At 38.3% G+C, this 19,039-nt stretch overlaps 1 protein-coding gene across 15 annotated transcripts in view; it reads left to right on the forward strand.

The window, feature by feature from the left end:
- Positions 1-19,039, forward strand: part of ADAM22 (ADAM metallopeptidase domain 22) — a gene marked incomplete at both ends in the record, with an annotated part of 237,120 nt that overhangs the window by 108,479 nt on the left and 109,602 nt on the right. For all 15 annotated transcript variants that reach the window (XM_080700872.1, XM_080700866.1, XM_080700869.1 and 12 more), the window contains one exon: positions 14,606-14,672. In XM_080700872.1, coding sequence (XP_080556998.1) covers positions 14,606-14,672 — 67 coding nt within the window. The remainder of the gene's footprint in view (positions 1-14,605; positions 14,673-19,039) is intronic.

The raw sequence follows: 19,039 nt of genomic DNA on the forward strand, positions 1-19,039 counted from the left end.
AGAAGCAGACAAAAGCCGTCCACAACTGTTCTTTGTACTAGTATGAATGATTAGCCTGACTAATTACAGATAGAGGATCTCTAATCCAAAAGTCTAAAATCCAAAATGCTTCAAAATCGGAAACTTTTGGAGCACCTACCTGAGGCCAAATAGAAATTTCCATACCTTAATATCATGTGACAGGTTACAGTCAAAATACAGACACCCTAAAACAATTACATAAAATTAACTTTGTGCTATGAAACATAAATAAATTTTGTGTTTAGACTTTAAGATATCCCATCATGTAATTTGCAAATACTTTAGAATTTGGAAAAATCTAAGCCCCAGACATTTCTCGTGCCAAGAACTTCAGACAGGGATATTTAATTTGTATTTGTTACTCACAAAATATTTGAGTATATTAAATAGGTTGGGAAATAATGAGAATAGTTTTCTCAGTTGTCATTTTGCCTCTGGAAGCATTTCAAAAGAGAAATTTTAACACTTTTGAATAATTGCAGTATCACTGGCATAAATGAAGATGATCTTAAGATGACAGTTCAGAAATTGACAACATTCAACTGACTGTTTAGTTCTGTTCTAATTAAAAAAAAATAAAAACCATGCCATTATTATTGCAACATTCTGGTATTGTGAAGAAACTGACATTTTAGTAGAACCAAAACAAAATTGCTTGACTTGGAGTGATTATCATTTGTTTATCAGGGCAATTATAAATCGACTGTTATAAGCTGGAAATGTCCCTTGGACATGACAAGTAGGTAAACAAATGACAGCTCAGTGTTAAATGACATGGAAAAAGGTAGCAAGTTCAGTGTGTGTGCGTGTGTGTGCGTGCGTGTGTGTGTGTGTGTGTGTGTGTGTGTGTGTGTGTGTGTGTGTGGTTCTGGGGATTGAACACAGGGGCATTCACAAGAACAAACAGAGGAGTCATCGGTAAAAGTTCAGAAGCTCTAACAAGGATGGACCAGTACTGACTGATTTAGAATAGGAAAAACTGACCACTCATTTCAACCCCTAGAACTTGGGAAAGGTTCCAGAAACAGGCACCAGATACCTCAGAAAAAGGACATAGCATGGGGCGAAACAGAGATCAGGTTCTATTGAGTTTGAAATATATTAGGTCTAGATTCTAGAGTTTAGAACTTTGTTTTTAAAATCTGACATAGTTGTTTTATTTTGTTCTCTATCTATAAACATATGGGAGAAGAGAGAGATGCCAAGACTACTTTTTTGGCTTAATGATTATTTATGCTTACAGAAAACAGAGATGTCTGTTTGAATATTATTAATAGGATAACAGATTATTAAGGACACCAAACAGAATTACAGACTTTTTTAGAGGCTCTCCTGATATTCAGAGGACGTAGCACAGTCTCATGTCTGGATCTATTGTTGGACATAAAGACTACGGAGACCATTCTTTGACATGGATTAGGGACTGCTCTGCTGCTACTCTAGGAAAGGGACATTTTTTTTTTCATTGTGATAGGTTTCCTTTGACCAGCAGTTGGAAGAACATACAGTGTCTATACTAACTAATGAAATTCTACTAGTTAAGAACAAATCAGGCTTGAAAAGCCTAAAATCTCTGGGCCCCCATGATCAGGGAAATGCATCTCTAGTCCCTTGGAAGAAGTGGGAGATTTTCTCTCTGCAGGTACAACAGGAGTCCCTGGATTAGGGATACACACAGCTAAGGACAGTATTATACTGAAGACAAGATGTGTCATGATGTCTGCATGTTGAATCAGGGATCCAAAACCCCTGACCCTAGTTTGGGTGTCTGCATGTTGGTACCAGGCTTATACTATCCAGCCAGGGTATAGGAGGCTCTCTTTCTGGGCAAAGCAATTAGCCCATGGTAAAGAATGTACAGACACTGATATTTGGAAATCTCCTAATGAAATGTATGCTTCCCTCTAGAGAGGCTGGCTCACCACAAGCCAGTTTTCTTCGCAGGGTTTCTAGACAATTGGAGTGTTTCACTCTCAAAAACAATGGAGAACAAAAAGTGAGAGAGAAAAGCAAATATATGAAGAGAATTCAGCTCAAACAAACAAAAAAAAAGTGCAGGACACAGAAAATAATCTCTAAAAAGTCAGGTGTGGTGGCACACATTTGTAATTCCTAGTGAGGCCCTCCGCAACTTAGTGAGACTGTTTCAAAATAAAGAATAAAAAATAGGGCAGGGGGTGTAACTCGGAGGTCGAATACCCCTGGGCTCTATCCCCAGACCTGAAAAAAAAAAAGACCTGTAATAATATATTCAGAGAGTCAATTACTATACCTGTGAAACAAGAAAATGACATTAAATAAACAGAAAAAAAGTTAGAGAAAAAAATAGAAATAATAAAAAAAATGAATAGATGTGTTGAATGACATAGTTGAAAAAAAGTCTTCTAGAAAATAGAACAAGGGACCAGGTGTGGTGGTGCACACTTGTAATCCCAGTACTTGGGAGGCTGAGATAGGATTGCAGGTTCAAGGACAGCCTCGGCTACTTAGGCTCTTAGCGAGACCCTGTATACAAATAAAATATATAATAGTTCTGGAAGTGTAGCCTGGAGGTAGAAAGCCCCTGGGTTCCATCCCCAGTACCACAAAGAAATAAAAATCAATAAATAAAATTAAAAAAATTAAAAAAGAAAATAGAACAAAAGATTAAGAAAAAACTGGGCATGGTGGAGTGCACCTGTAAGCTCAGCTGCTAGGGAGGCTGAGGCAGGAGGATCACAAGTTCAAGGCTAGCCTGGGCAACTTAGTGAGACCTTGCCTGAAAATAAAAATCTAAGAGTAGATATAGCTCAGTAATAGATTGCTTTCCTAGCATTCACAACATCCTGGGCTTAATTCTCAGTACTGCCAAAATCAATCAATCAGTCAAAAGAAATGAAAGAATTTTATAAAACCTCAGAAAAACAGTAGAGAGAAAACAGGAAATAATCAAAGAAATTATTCAAGAAAATTCTTTATAACTGAAGAATATGAATTTATAGATTGAAAAGGCCAGTTGAATGCCCCAGACAGTAATGAAAGAAAATCCATAAGAAGACATACAGTTGTAAAGAGAATAGCAGAGGGGAAGCTGGGTGTGGTGGCACACACTTGTAATCCCAGTACTTGGGAGGCTGAGACAGGATTTCAGGTTCAAAGCCAGTCTCTGCAACTTAGTGAGGCTCGCACCAACTCAGCAAGACCCTGTTTCAAAATAAAAAAATAATAAAATAGGTCTGGGGGTGTAGTCCAGAGGTAGAAGATTCATGGGTTCCATCCCCAGGGGATGGAAGGAGAAAGAATAGCAGAGAAAAAATAATATCAGAAAGTTTCTATAGGGGGGGAAAAAGATCACACTGGAAGGTTCAGAGTAGATCAGAATTCTTCTGGGTAATACTGCAAGCTAGCAGTGAAGAAGTACTGTGTACATTCTGCAGGATTGCTATACTTGAGTATCCAAGCCATCAGTCAATGGTGAGTTCTAAGAAAGTGTGCGAGCAAGGGCTAGCCTAAGTCGACATGATGCGTTCCTGTGCAGAAGGTGCAGGAGACTGAGTTCCACCAAAATAGAAGATCCAGAAAGATGGAGATGTGAGATTTAGAAAACAGAAAATATAATGAGGAGAGCAGCCAAGGAAATTCCTAGGGTCAGGGTGAAGAAAAATCCCACGATTGTAGCTAAAAAGCAAAGCTGAGTGCAGTGGTTCCAGCATAAGTGTGGTGTGGAAGCCAAGAAAAAAAGGCATTGATTAACTCTATATTTGCTCATATTTAAGACCTTACCATTCTGTAGAAAAGTTGGAGGCTGATTTGATGACAAGTGGCCATACATAATGTCAACAGAGGAAGACTGTGGGTGGAGGGAAAACTCTTGTTGGGCTGGGACTTATGGTCAAGAGAATGTGCTCTGAGCCAGGCTGTCTGAATGTGGATTCCGGCTCTCCTACTTACCACTGCCCTGCGCCCTCTCTGTGCTCCAGGCTTCTCGCCTGTATGGCAATATTAATAAGATATTCTTCATAAGGATGTTTTATGGACCAAATGAGTTAATGCATGCAAAGCAGTTAGATCAGTGGCATTCATATTAGTATTACATATTCATAGTGTCACATATTTATATTATCACATATTATGTATTCATATCATTATTATAATGGTAATAATACTAGTATGGACTCAAAACTTCTGACCATTATTTCTAGTAATTTTAAAATGGAAAAAGAGAACAAGTAGAATTATAAGCATACTTCTTTTTAGTAAATGTGGTAATATGTTCTCTGAAGAAAATATTTAAAATAATAGCCCCTGTAATTTTTTGTTGACCTGCAGTGCCACCACTTAAAGGTTACATTTATAAGCACTTGGGTGTATTTCCTTCTAGTTTTTTCCTTTGTATTGTTTTATTTATATAATTGTTATATGCTCACTATATAATTTTGTGTTCTGCTTTTTAAAGACTTAAAAACATTTCATTAATATAAACTATTAAAGAATTTTGGATTTTATTATTTTTCACAAAAGGGATAGAAAATACTTTGCTCATTAAAATTGGCATAATGGCTTTGCAAAATACCATTCAGTTTTTAGTTTTCTTATTACAAATGTAACATGATTATTGTGGAAATGATAATGTGCAAGAGTCAAATAAGTAAAACTAATGTAGCACTAATTTTACTACCCACAGATAAGCACTAGTAGCATCTTAATGTCTTTTTGTCTTTTTCCTTCACACACATATATTTTTTCCTCCTTTTGTAGAACTTTACTTAAGTAGATGTTTACACATCTATTAAGAGTTAGAATAGCTGAATGGAATCCAGGTGTGGCGGCACACACTTGTAGTCCCAGTATTTGGGAGGCTGAGATAGGATTTCGGGTTCTAAGCCAGTCTCGGCAACTTAGCGAGGGTCTCACCACCTTAAGATGTTTACAACATCTTTTATTATCTTCTGTTATATATTGATGTCAGCAGGGTGTTGAATTGCAAATTTTTGTTACCTTATATATTTAATTGATTTTCTGAAGCTGCTTTTAGAGTTTCCCCATAATGTTTAGTTTAGCTATATATCTGTACACATGAAAATTATTTCATTAGGTTATATTCTTAGAAACAGAATTTTACGCTTAAAAAGTATGCACTTAACTGGGTATGGTAGCACATGCTTGTAATCTCAGTACTTGGGAGGCTGAGAGAGGGGAATTGCAGGTTCAAAGCCAACCTCTTCAACTTAGCGAGACTCTCAGCAACCTAGTAAAAACCTGTTTTCAAATAAGAAATAAAATTGGGGTTGGGGGTATAGATCAGAGGTAGAATGCCTCTGGGTTCAATCTCTAGTACCAAAAACAAAGTATATACTTAATATGTTTCATCAAACTGTTCTCTCTGAAAGTTTTGCAAAAATAGTGCACACAGTGTTTGTAGATGTTTGTGGTTGTTTCGTGGCATTATCATCTCTTGCTCTTGACGTCATTTTCTAATAATGATTGTTTTTTTAAAATTTCATAAAATATTTTTTACACTTATTTCCCTTCATTAGATCCTTGGATAGAGAGTAAGGTGATGAAGACAATATTTAAAGAGATTGAATTGCTAATTGCCATGTGAGAGTTCCAGAAAGCACCATCAAAAGATATCTGTAGACACTGAACTGTAGAAGGGGGAAGAGCCAGATAGGGATTGGAGAGCTGGACATAAGGGTTGACTTGGGAGTCTAGTTTCTTAAGGGATAGACACAAACCAAGATAAAGGTCTGGTTACATTAGGCTTGATACTTTGAGAGCAGTCAACAGGAAGAGACTATGAGTGTTGGTGTTGGGTAGGCAGTAGGTGCACTGTGCCAGGACAGCAGAATTTGGGATTCCCACTTGACTTCTGCTCATGGGGTCATGCAGGTGGGGGTGGGAGCAGTGTTACTTTTAGCAAGCAGCTCTTCTTGATTTCTGGGGGTGGAGTCTGATCAAGGGATATGGTCTCACTCCTGAAGATGGATGTGGAGAGGAAGGAGACAAAGGAAAGTATAAAGATGCTTATTAGGCTGCTGTCAATTTATCAGATAAAATTTGAGGGTATCTCTGCCTTGCTAAGTTCAGTTTTAAAATAATTAATGTTATAAAAATTATAATCTAGCCAAGCATGGTGGCTCACACTTGTAATTCCAGTACTTGGGAGGCTGAAACAGGAGGATTACAGGTTCATGGCTCGCCTCAGCTACTTAGTGAGGCCCTTGGTAACTAGTGAGACCTTGTTTCAAAAACAGCTACATAAATAAAACCTAAAAAAAGAACAACAAAAAAAGAACAACAACAAAGAAAGAGCTTGGGGTGTACCTTGGAGGTAGAATGTCTCTGGGTTCAACCCCCAGTTCCAGCAAAAAAAAAAAAAAAAAAAAGAAAATTATAATCTAGCCAGGCATGGTGGGTGGCACATGCCATAATCTTTGTAATTGGGAGGTTGAGACAGGAGGATCGCAGGTTCACAGCCAGTCTCACCAATTTAGGGAGACCCTAAGTAATTTAGTTAGACCTTGACTCAAAAGAAAAAAAACTGCATAAATAAATAAATGATTGGGTCAGGGATGTAGCTCAGAGGTAGAATGCCTCTGAGTTCAATCACTAGAACCAGAAAAAAAAGGAAAAAAAATATACCCTTTAGTGGATATAAATAATTTATTTCCACTAAACCCCCAATTCAACTTTTTTGAATTAGCAACATCTTTTATTTCTAAGATACTCATAAAAAACCTAAACAAATTATAAAATAAGTCTATGAATTTTCCTCTTAGAAAGTTTTTCCTTGATTTAACTATACTAGAGAACACTGTCTCTATGTTGAATATCAGATTTCAGCAAGAGCTCCTTTTAATTGCTTTGCTGTTGTATATTTCCTGATATTCTTCACTTTCAAAGTGATGATGAGTCACAATGATAAACATATACCGACTGACCATTACTTTGTAATAAAATTTTACTAGACTAATTGTAAACTTTTAAATTGATTATACTATGTCCTGATGACATATTTTTTGTATATCAGAATAAAGGCAGGAAATTCTCATTTGGTGGATGCCTTTTGTGTGTGTGTGTGTGTGTGTGTGTGTATGCACATTTTGTTTTTTTCTTCTCTTTTTTTTAGCTCATGATTCCACTGCAAAGCCAGGCTTGGGAAACCTTGACTTTATCATAAATAAGTATTCTGTAAGGAAAAGCTGAGATTAATGGTAATGCCTGCCTTGACTTTCACCTAAACACATTTATTCTAAGTGCTTTAGTCCTCATATACACGCTGAAAGCTTCCTGATTCCTGACAGTTTGTGAATTAATAAAACATAACTAGAATAGCCTCACTTTTCTGCAAAAGGATGTACAGAAAATCCCTTGTATGTGTATAATCAGGAGAGGAATTTTCATGTTTGCAGATTAGAAAGTAATAAAATGAAATTTTCATCCAAAAAGTTTATTGTGGATAAGCTTCTAGTTCCCTTTCATAGTTTTTATTTAACTTAAACAAATTAGGAATCTTAAATACTGGTGATTATATGCTAAGCAAATTGATAACAATTTTGACACAAAACAAAGTTCAAGAATGGTTGGTTAATTTTCAGTGGGACAAAAGTCCAGGGGCTATTAGCTATTTTCTATGGTGAAGATTCTCAACAAGATATTAGTATGCCAAAAGGACCTGGAAGGTTAATTCTTGATTAGAGTAAGAAAATAAAAAAGACAAAGTGAGCCCGGCGTGGCAGCGTGCACTTGTAATACTAGTACCTGGGAGGCTGGGACAGGAGGATCACGCAGGTTTGAAGCCAGCTTCAGCTACTTAGTGAGGCTCTCAGCAACTTAGTGGGACCCTGTTTCCAAATAAAATATAAAATAGGTCTGGGCGTGTAGTCTGGAGGTAGAAAGACCCTGGGTTCCATTCCTAGTAACACACACACACACACACACACACACACACACACACACACAATGTGGTAGGGAATAGGGGGACAGATGCACAGAATGGAGGGAATGAAAAGTTTTTATTTTATAACTTTTTAAGCCAAAATTTTCTTATTCTTTTTAAATAAAACACTGAAATTAAGATTCTTAAAGCCTCCATTTTCAAGTTATTCTGATAAGCTGTTCATAGCTGAAAGACCTAATGCAATCTTTGGTTTTCATTTTTTCTATTTTTACTAGATGGATGATAATCAGAAGCTTTTATTATTCTTTGGTATTTACATTATACCAAATGATTCCACTGCTAAGCCAGGCTTGGAAGCCTTGGCTTATTATAAATAAGGAGTCTGTAAAGAAGAGCTGAGATGAGTGGTAATGCCTGCCTGGATTTTCACCTAAACACATTTATTCTAAGTGTTCCCACTCCTCACATATGAACTGAAAGCTCCATGACAAATTCAATTACATTGAACATGTGGAGATTGTTTTAAGAAAACGTGTTATTTTTGTGTAATGCAACAATAACTAAGTGTTAGAATAAAAAAGCACCATTATCCTGCTGCCTTCTAATGCATTATTTTGCACGATTCTGTGGATTGACTGGGCAGATATGCTTCATGTAGTATTAGCTAGGGCACTGTAAACGATGTCCCCTCCTCAGTGCATCCTTCATTAGCACATGATTTGGTTCATTCCAATGCTGATCATTTGGTTAGGGTGATGTACCCCAGCTTTCTTCACTGTAACGTTATTAGGAGGGTACATTTTTTTTGGCGGTACTGGGGTTCCTGGAAGCCCTTCTACCTCCGGGCTATGCTCCCAGACCTATTTTATACATTTTATTTGGAAACAGGGTCTCTTAAGCCAGCGCGGTTGGCTTCAAACCTGCGCGATCCTCCTGTCTCCGCCTCCCAGGTGCGGGGATTGATTACAAGCGTGCACCACCACGCCCGGCAATGAGGGTACATTTTGAATGTGAAAGTAAATATCAGGATGTGGCTAGGAGAGTCCTTCAGTAGATATGTTGAGAATCAAATGATTGTTTTAACATTCTAGTAGAGATTGGTTCGGAACAGTGGTGCAGATGGATTGGAAAGATGGGTTGGTGCTCTTCTGTCTCCATCTTCTCAGTGCATGTGGAAGCGAGGTCATCAGTAGGTAGCACTGATGAAGGACCAGTCCAGAGAATTGAGGAAAGAGAAGTTCAGAAGGGCTTTCTCAGGAGAATTAGAAAAATGTAATGGACGTATGGGTAGTACTGTGCTTAGACATCAGTTGATAACTGTGGACATGAATTGTACCTGTAATAACTCAGATGGTCTAAATCTTGGAGTTCTAAATCTTCAATTTGTAGAAGAGTTAAGTTTTACTTTGGTCATGGTTTGGCCAAATTAGTATAATAGAGACAGAGAAAGCATGCAAAGATTTAGAGTATGCACAAAGGGGGCGATTTTCAGGATGAATCAGGAAATATAAACTGATTTATTGTACAAGATGGAAGTGAATGGCAGTGAAAAAATGGTAGGAGGGACCTGTGGTGTCAGAGTCCCCAACAGTTAAAGTGAGAGTTCTAAGGAAATGGTCAATAGAGAGTGGGACCAGTGAAATCATGTCTGTCCTGGTTTAATACCATTTCAACTGGATGGTCTTCATGTTAGACCTGGGCAAAGTATGTTCACAAAGGTTAAACAACTAGATCAATGTTATACATCTTGTAAATGACAGCTGGGATGGAAGCAATAAAATATTTGTTTCTGTTTTTAACTCCAAACTTTTATACTATACTAGCTGCCTCTGGTTTATGGCAGTTGCCCACTAGTGAAAGGATAATGATTATTACAACAGAAAATGTTTACATTGCATTTGTTTTGCATATTCTAGGCTCTGTATGGCATATAGATGAAAAAAGGGGAACAGCTTAGAACACATTTCTAATTTTAATAACCTCTTTATTTCCTTTATAAAGTGAGTGGCCTTTAGTATTTTTGTTGTTGTTGTTTTTGTGGTACTGGTGATGAAACCCAGAGACATTGTACCTCCAAGCTATAACCCCAGCCCTATTTTTTTTATTCTTTATTTTGATACAGGGTCTCATTCACTTGCAAAGGGCCTCGCAAAGTAGCTGAGGTTGGTCTCAAACCACGATCCCCCTGTTTCAGCCTCCCAAATGCTGGGATTACAAGCATGCACCACTATGTCTGGCTTGGCCCTTAGTATTTGACTGGAAGTGATTTTTGCTTTTATCTTTCCAAGTTCACTAAGAAGCATTCCACACATCAGTATTGAATAAGCTGTTAGCATGGAGTAAATCCATTTGTAGTAAAATAAAATTTCCTTTATGCTAATGAGATACCCAGTTTTCCTACAGTTAAAGCGATTTAAGTAGATATTTACTTAACAATAAATAGTGGCATTCTAAGGAAAAGCATATAAGGTAATTTTGATTAATTATCTCCATTTCAATAGGTAGGGAGAGAATTTACTTAGGTTTCTACTTGATGCTAGTAAGCATTGTATGGTTCAGTAGAAGGAGCAGTGATATTTTAAATAGAAGGGTTTTCAGCCTAATAATTAAAATAACAATCCTTAGTAGACTTTCAAAATACTGCAAACAAACAAAATCAAATTGTACAGGCTGTTTTTGGTTTAAATTATATGGAGCCTGTTCTAGCAATACTCGTAGATGTAGAGGCTTGGTTGAAATAGCTGCGTGATTCCTGAGCAGAGATTTTCTTTGCTGTAATTACATTCCTGTGGTGACTCATACTCTCTTAATGCCTCGGTTTTATAATTCAAAGGGAAATGTTCCCCTGAAATTTGAAAACCTGGGAGACTTAAAAGTTGTTTTTTAAAAAAATTATTATTGTTATTACTACTGTTACAATTCCTCCTCCCCCTCAAAGGAATGTTTTACTGGGGTGCTTTTTATTTTATTCACATAGCTCAATAATAGAGATTTTTCTTTGATGACAGAGGTGGGGATGGAATCCCACAGATACCCAACATCAAGGAGGGACTGCTTTGGACATGAGTTCAGGAGCAGAGATTTAGGGCTTTCAGTTTGGAATTTCCCATTGGTACAATTCAGTTTTTCTTGACTCTGCTTATTTCTGCCTTTGGCTTCTCTTTCTTTTATCAGCTGACGCCCACCACTCCCCAGATTTACCAGTTCAGATTCCCAAAGGAAGCAATCTGGGTGGCTGTGTTAATAAACAGCACACTTCGGTAAGGTAGTGCTTCTCTCCCACTTTAGGAGAAATGTTGCTCACAGGTAGCCTGGCTCAGGGACAGTTTTTTTTTTTTTTCCCCCCAAAAACCTGCCTGTTTCCTCTCTTGTTTGGGGTATGGGCTTGGTTAACAGGGTGTGACATGGATGCTGGAACATTACCAGTTTTGTTGGATTCAGGCCTTTACAAGGCAGCTTCTTTATTTTTCAGAAGCCTTGGAAATTTGTGAAATATTTGGCATACACATGAAAGAAGAAGAAAAATACAACTGTTGTGACAGTGAGGGGGCTAAGATCCCACAGATCCTATCTGTTACCACAGAGTAAATTCTGCCTTATCCATTTGCAGGAAAATAAAATTTGCTCCATGCTAATGAGATCCTGTGTTTGTCTACACTTAAAATGATTTAAGTAGATCTTTACTTAACAATAAATAATGATGTTCTAAAAAGAAGCACATAAGGTAAATTTATTATTATCTCCATTTCAGGATGTTGGGAGAGAATTTACTTAGGTTCCTACATGATGGTAGTAAGGATTTTATGGTTCAGTAGAAGAAATAGTGACATTTTAAATGAAAGGTTTTTCAGACTAATAATTAAAATAACAATCCTTAGCAAATTTTCACAATACTACAAACATACAAAATCAATGATACCCAAGGATAGTGTTCAGGATGGGCTATTTTGGAGTCTCTCTTCTATCCTCCTTTTTCCTAATACTGTTCAACTCTCAGAGTAGTCATGATGTTCAAGGGAGGCTAGTGAGGAGAATCTTGATTGTCCAGAAACAAATGTACTTGTCAAAGGATTGGTTTAGCACGGCCATGTAATGTAGTTCTGGCATAAGATATTTGAGAAGATGAATACTAGGAGCTTTTTTTGGTGAAGCATTTGCTCACTCCTTTAAAGAAATTCAAGGCTTTTTTTTTTCCCAACCTTGAGATATTTTTGTCTTCATGAGAAACCCAGAATGGCAGCAACTATGTTAGTGCCATGAGCAGAGCCAGTTGAGAGAAGAGGTACCACCACATGAACTGATGGCAGAGCAGAAAGTTGAAACTACTGCTGGAATTGCTAATGGTGCTGAGCTACCACACGAACCCACTTGGAAGTGCCCCTGTTTGGTAAAATTGCCTTGGTGCAATGGCAGCCCCAGGTATGCTACCAGGAAAGCTATTCTAAAGGTCTGAAAACAGAAGCTTCCACAGACAAAATTCAGACTCTCAAATTACATGGTTTGCTACATCAACTTGTGCACACAGCATGAAGCAAGAGGAAAGAGATGGGCAGGGTAGCATACTGAGGATGGGGTGCAGGTGGGGAAGAGGGACCATGCCAGTTGATCCTGGAATCTATAGTGTTTATATATCCAGAGATTACATCTGCTTTACCCACTGAAGATATGGTTACAAGGATGAATGTTGAGGTTTGGGCCAGCCCCAAAGATGGCAGGTATCCTGAGCTAATGGCACCCACTTGCTGTATTTAAAAATCAGGACAAGTGAGCCCAGTCAGTAGCTGTTGCATGCCAGTTAGCCTGACAAACACTCATGACCTCTAGTTGTGATTCTTAGAGAACTTGTGGGGCAGGAATGAGCCTTAGCATTTGTTTTTAACCAAGGTGTTTTGCTCCCCTCCTACTGTGCATTTAGCAATGTATGGAGACATTTGTGATTGTCATAACTGGTGTTTGTTGGGGATGTACTGGCATTTAGTGGGTAGAAGCTAGGGGTACTGCTAAGTATACTTTAATGCACAGATAGCTTCTCAGGACAAAGAATTGTGTGGCCCCAAATGTCGAAAGGGTCAAGGTTGAGAAACCACAGGTGGGTGGTTGAACTAAGACCTTATGAATATTAATTGCTTGTTTATATTTGCTCTACCTTTGATATTAAGTATCTTTTGTATATTTGGTATATTATACACATTTATGATGTAGGTGCCTTGCAGATATTAGGTGTCTCTTGATCATCTATCTCTTTCTATAATTGGGTAACACATGTGATCTTACTTAAGAACTTAGAACATGCTATGAATTCTGCCCATGTCTAACAAAATTTTGCTTACTAACTACTCATCTATACTTAAAATGTCTTAAAGAGTTTGTCTGTGTTTCTCAAAACCTCAAATGTATTCATCTAAGGGAATTGAATATCTGCAAATGCAAATTCACAGTACACTTGCCCTGGAATTTCTAACAAGAAGTAAGATGATAAATGTCTTGATTATTGAAGCCACTTTTGGATGTGTTCTCTGCAACTTGCAGCTTAGCACATTATTGCTGGCTTCCACATAAAGCCAATGGGAAAATGAATTCCAACGACAAATGAAGCACGAACTGAGACTGTACTTAAAGGTTTCCTAAGTGGTAATGTAAGCCCAAGACACTACAGCATGATGGTGCCCATATTAATGTAATGCTTGTTTGCATATTCTGTTTCAAGCACTGGTAGGCATGGTACTTATCATGATGGGTTTTTATACTCAATACTTTTTTTTATAATGATAACAATTCTGGCTTGGTAACCTACAGGGCATATCTAAAAAAGATTTTTTAGTTGGCTCAATGTCTATAAATAGAGTGGCATTACAAATTTATAGCTTCATGTATTCTTTTTTCTTATTAATGATGATTTCATTTATATTTTGGTGCTTTAAAAATTAAAGACTTTATGGAAGTTGTGTCTTGAGGTACCTCTATTAGAAATAATTTCCCCAGATATATGGAATTTAAAAAGAAGCACATTTAAAATTATATGAACATTTAAAATTATACAAAAAGGTTTACAAGAGATTTCAAAAGAAAATTAAGAAAAGCTGATAATATCTTTCATTTCTTTTAAATTTCTTTGCCATCATTTTTGTGTGTGTTGGAAGCTGGTACTTGGTCAGATAAAAATAACGCATATAACTCATTAGGAAATGGCAAGATATGGTAGCCAATTAAAACTTTTGATCAAGTTTAAGTAAAGATAAATTAGGAATAAAATGTCCTTAAATAATGGTGGGCTAAAGACAGGCATCTTTTGCATTTCTTTAATTCCAGCCAATCAGAAGGCATAGGGGGGATGATTGCAAGACCAACCTGGGTAACTTAGCAAGATCTTGTCTCAAAGTAAGCTGAAAAGGGCCGTGGATGGAATTCATGGTAGAGTATTCTGAATTCAATCCCCAGTACCACCATGGGGGTGGGGTGTGTGTGTTAATGGGAGTTTCTAAATCGGATGGCTCGATCATCTCTTCTCAGCAATGGGAAAACAGGTGGTGTAGAATCTTTTTAGAAATACTGGGTTTTCCTTAACTCTGTGAAGTGTTGATGTTGTTTTAATATCTAGTACAACAGATTGTTAAAGCAGATATGTATAGATTTGCTCTCAATTTTCAAATGTTTCACATTTTCAGTGTTCTCTTTACTCATCATTTCTTTCTGTTGTTGCAGTGACTTGTTATCTTCTGATTACATAGAGAGACACATCGAACCTGGAGGCAAAACTGTGGAAATTAAAGTAAGTGAAATGTTCCTTCCTTGGGGAGGGGGTGTTTGAGAATCTCCTCAATACTGCTAATCATGGTTTTAATTTCGCACGGTATTTCTAATGTACAGTTTTGAGTTTTAAAAAATTATAATTTATTAAGAAACTTTATTATCTAGTTGTAAAAAATAAAACTGTACTTTTAGTTATTTGAAAAAAAATCTTAGGATCCTATAGGAATTATTTGACTCACATTTTGTAGGATTGATATATCTGCAGATAGTTCTCTTTTAGATTATGTCACAGAAAATAATTTCTGAAATTTGCATTTAAGGTTAACACTGAGAATTAAGAAGTCAAATCTTGGGTCCAGCGGTAGGTGTGTAGCTTTGCATTTGTGTGTAAAAGACTTTCCACAGGTAAAATGTAAAATCATTAGATCTACTCTCAGGATGTCTCAGGGAGTTTAAATTACTGGAAATATAACTCTCAGGATACTGATGATGACAAGTTAGGTCTGAAAATATTAACATACAAATGAAAGCCTCTTCCAGTTATAAGGACCAGAAAGTGGGTATTTTGCCGAGTCCACCTGATGTAATTAATTGTAGGGCCTATGAAATCAAAAGCACTCAAGTGTAGGGCTTCTTTCTGCTCAATACTTAGTGTAGAGAGTTTGATCAAGTGTACATTTCTTTTAAATATTTTTCAGACATTCTGTTCTGCCTCACCTGAGTTAATATGTCATTGGTTCATATTTTTACTGATTACAAATTTGATATATCTGCATCCTAAAAAATTTGCAAGCACAGAAAAGCATAATGGAAAAGGAAAAATTACCTTTAAATTCATCACTGAGAGATAAAATTTGTTTTATCTTGTTATATTTTTAGTGTTATTTGTTTCACATATTTATATATTTTTACATACCATCATATATAGCCACAAATATAGCCACAATCTTGCTTATTGTTTAGTAAACATTGTAACATACTGTGAACATTTTTCTAAGTTGTTTTCTCATAAAACCTTTCCTCACCATTTTTCTATTTACATATATTGCTGTTATAAAGATTTTTACTCAAATTCATTTCTGTTATCATTCACCAAAATAAATTACAATAAATCACATTTTCCTATTTAAATTAGAAGTTGAAGAAAACTGTATTTTCAATGATATGTTATTGAAATTATACATATGTACTTAACTATGTATCTATCAAGTTACATATTAGTTACATAGTTATATATAACCATACATATAGTTATATATCTATATAATTATAATACTATATATAGTTAACTATATATAACTATATGAATAAGACCTTTTTGTTAGTATTGTGCTAAGAATCGAACCCAAGACCTCACACATATGAGGCAAACCTGCTCTAGGACTGAGCTCCACTCCCAGTGCAAGAAAACTATTTATTATGGAAATTTTTAAACATATACAAAAGTTAAAAAAGAAAAAGAACACACACACACACACACACACACACTATATATATATATATATATATATATATATATATATATATATATATATATAATCTTCCCCCAAGTCCATCCGTCCATCCTCCAGTATCAACAGTATGGCAGTCTTGTTTATGGAGTATTGTAAAGCAAATTCCAAATGCTAGGGCATTTCACCAGTGAATTCATCTCTGCATACAAGTTGAATATCCCTTATCTGAAATGTCTGTGACCAGAAGTTTGTTTCAAATTTTGCATGTTTTTAGGCCTTGAAATATTTGCAGAGATTTTACTGGTTAAACATCCTTAAATCCCAAACTCCCCAATTCTCCACACTGTGATGCTTTTGGAGCTTTGTGTTGATGATCAAGAATCTTTGGATTTTGGAGCATTTAGAGTTGTGGCTTTTCAGATGAGGAATGCTCATTCTATACCATCTCGATATCTCTAACTGATGAAGATGTAAAACACAAAATCTGTTTATTTTTACAAGTGAGCTAGATATCATAATGATATCAGTCCCTCCAGAAAACTATTCCAGACTTAAGACTAATCCACTGGCTGGTTTATATCACCTTTTTGTATACATATCTATTTTTGGAGGTCCAGATAACTACTTTTTTGTGGTCTTTAATTCTTAAATTGAAATGGTAGTCTTCTTAATGATGTTTTGGGTGTATTTCTCAAATTTGGTTATGCATTTGGGTAGGGTTTTTTTTTTTTTTTGGTAATGTCAATTGTGTTGGATGAAAATGATAAGGACCTATTCCCATAGAAAGCCTATTTCATTTGAATGAACATCTTAGGAAAATAGCTCTAAGGATGAATTTTTATTTCATTTGAATGAACATCTTAGGAAAATAGTTCTAGGATGGATTTTAGACGACTGGGAGAAGAGTGGTAAATCCCTTCTATGTGTCAGGACCATGTATCGATGGGGTAAGGAACAGATTTTTATGGGGTCAAAAAGTAAAAGTAGACATCATTGTAGAGACATGATTTAATATGTCACCAGTGAGAGATCATGACCAGTCATCAGTGCATTAGTTCTAATAGTATTTGATCTCTTATAATATAAAAAGTAATGGCCGCTGAATATCTTCTTTTATTAGCTTAAATTATTTTTTTTCTTTTTCATTTAAATGAACATTTATTTCAACATCAAGGAATTTTGAAAATAATAAACACAAATTTAAAACAACTTTAAAGTGATATTAGATGACTATGAATAATGAGAAGGTAGGTTAGCATAATTGCCTTTGATTTTTTTTATTAATTTATTTTTTAAATTGGTGCATTGTAGTCATATATCAATCACACTGGAGTACAAGACTTGAGAGGATATACAAGCACACATCATCCAATTAGCCCTCCTCCAGTCTCCCTCCCATTCCCTCCCCCTCCCTCCATCCCACGCTTCTTTGGTGATTTACTTTGATACATTTGTTTATGTACCTCCTGCATTTTAAAGAGGCTCCGTCCTCCAGTATTACATACCCTCTGATTGGTCACATTAGTTGCTTCACTATAGGGCCCTTTCTATAGCTCAACCTCTTCCTGTTGCCCTTTTCCTCCTAGTTATTGCTGATTAAGAGAAGTGTCTGATTTATATTTTCTGCGATATTTCTCTGTGCATGCTACGTTGCAAGTACCGATCCCACTCTTGATGGTCCCAGTAGTGGCCTGGCTACTCATTGGACTGATCCAGACCTCGCTGGCTCAAGCAGCGGCCCTGCCTCATGGGAGGCCCCAGTTCTGGTCTCGCTGGCCCCTGTACCAGTCTAACCCCTAAGCTGGCTTTGGTCCCGGCCTTGGAGGCCGCAGGAGTGAACTTGCCTCATGCCAGGCTCCGATGCTGGCCATTGGCCCCTGCACCGGCCTAACCCCTTGGCAGGATTCCAATCCCAGCCTCGGAGGCCCCAGCACCAGCCTAGCCTCACGGCAGGCTCCAATGCCGGCCTCGTTGCCCCCAGCACCGGCCTAACCCCTTGGCAGGTTCTGTTCCCGGCCTAGGAGGCCCCAGCACTGGCCATGTCTCACGGCAGGCTCCGATGCTGGCCTCGCCTCACGGAAGGCTCCAATGCCAGCCTCGCCGGCCCCAGCACCGGCCTAACCCTTCAGCAGGCTCTTATCCTGGCCTCGGAGGCCCCAGTACCGGCCTTGCCTCACGGCAGGCTCTGATGCCGGCCTCACTGGCCCCAGCACCGGCCTAACCCCTCGGCAGGCTCTTATCCCGGCCTCGGAGGCCCCAGTACCGGCCTTGCCACAAAGCAGGCTCCAATCCCAGCCTCGGAGGCCCCAGCACCGGCCTTGCCTCACGGCAGGCTCCGATGCCAGCCACGCTGGCCCCAGCACCGGCCTAACCGCTCGGCAGGCTCTTATCCTGGCCTCGGAGGCCCCAGTACCGGCCTTGCCTTAAGGCAGGCTCCTATGCCGGCCTCACTGGCCCCAACACCAGCCTTGCCTCACGGCAGGCTCCGAAGCCAGCCACGCTGGCCCCAGCACCGGCCTAACCCCTGGGCAGGCTATTATCCTGGCCTCGGAGGCCCCAGTACCAGCCTTGCCTCACGGCCGGCTTCGATGCCGGCCTCGCTGGCCCCAGCACTGGCCTAACCTCTCAGCAGGCTCCGGACCCAACCTCTGAGGCCCCAGCACAAGCCTTGCCTCATGGCAGGCCCCAATGCCGGCCTCGCTGGCCCCAGCATTGGTCTAACCCCTCGGCAGGTTCCAATCCCGGCCACGGAGGCCTCAGTAGTGGCCTTGCCTCACAGCAAGCTCCGATGTCGGCCACTGGCCCCGGCGCCCGGCTAACCCCTCAGCAGGTTCCGATCACTGTCTCTGTGGTTATTATTTCAAAGGTTCCAGGTGTAATGTATCAGATCTCTGCCTCCCCTGAGTATTGGCCACTGGCATTGCCACTGCCT

The sequence above is a fragment of the Muscardinus avellanarius genome (genome assembly GCF_963383645.1).
Source record: "Muscardinus avellanarius genome assembly, chromosome: 9".
NCBI lineage: Eukaryota > Metazoa > Chordata > Mammalia > Rodentia > Gliridae > Muscardinus > Muscardinus avellanarius.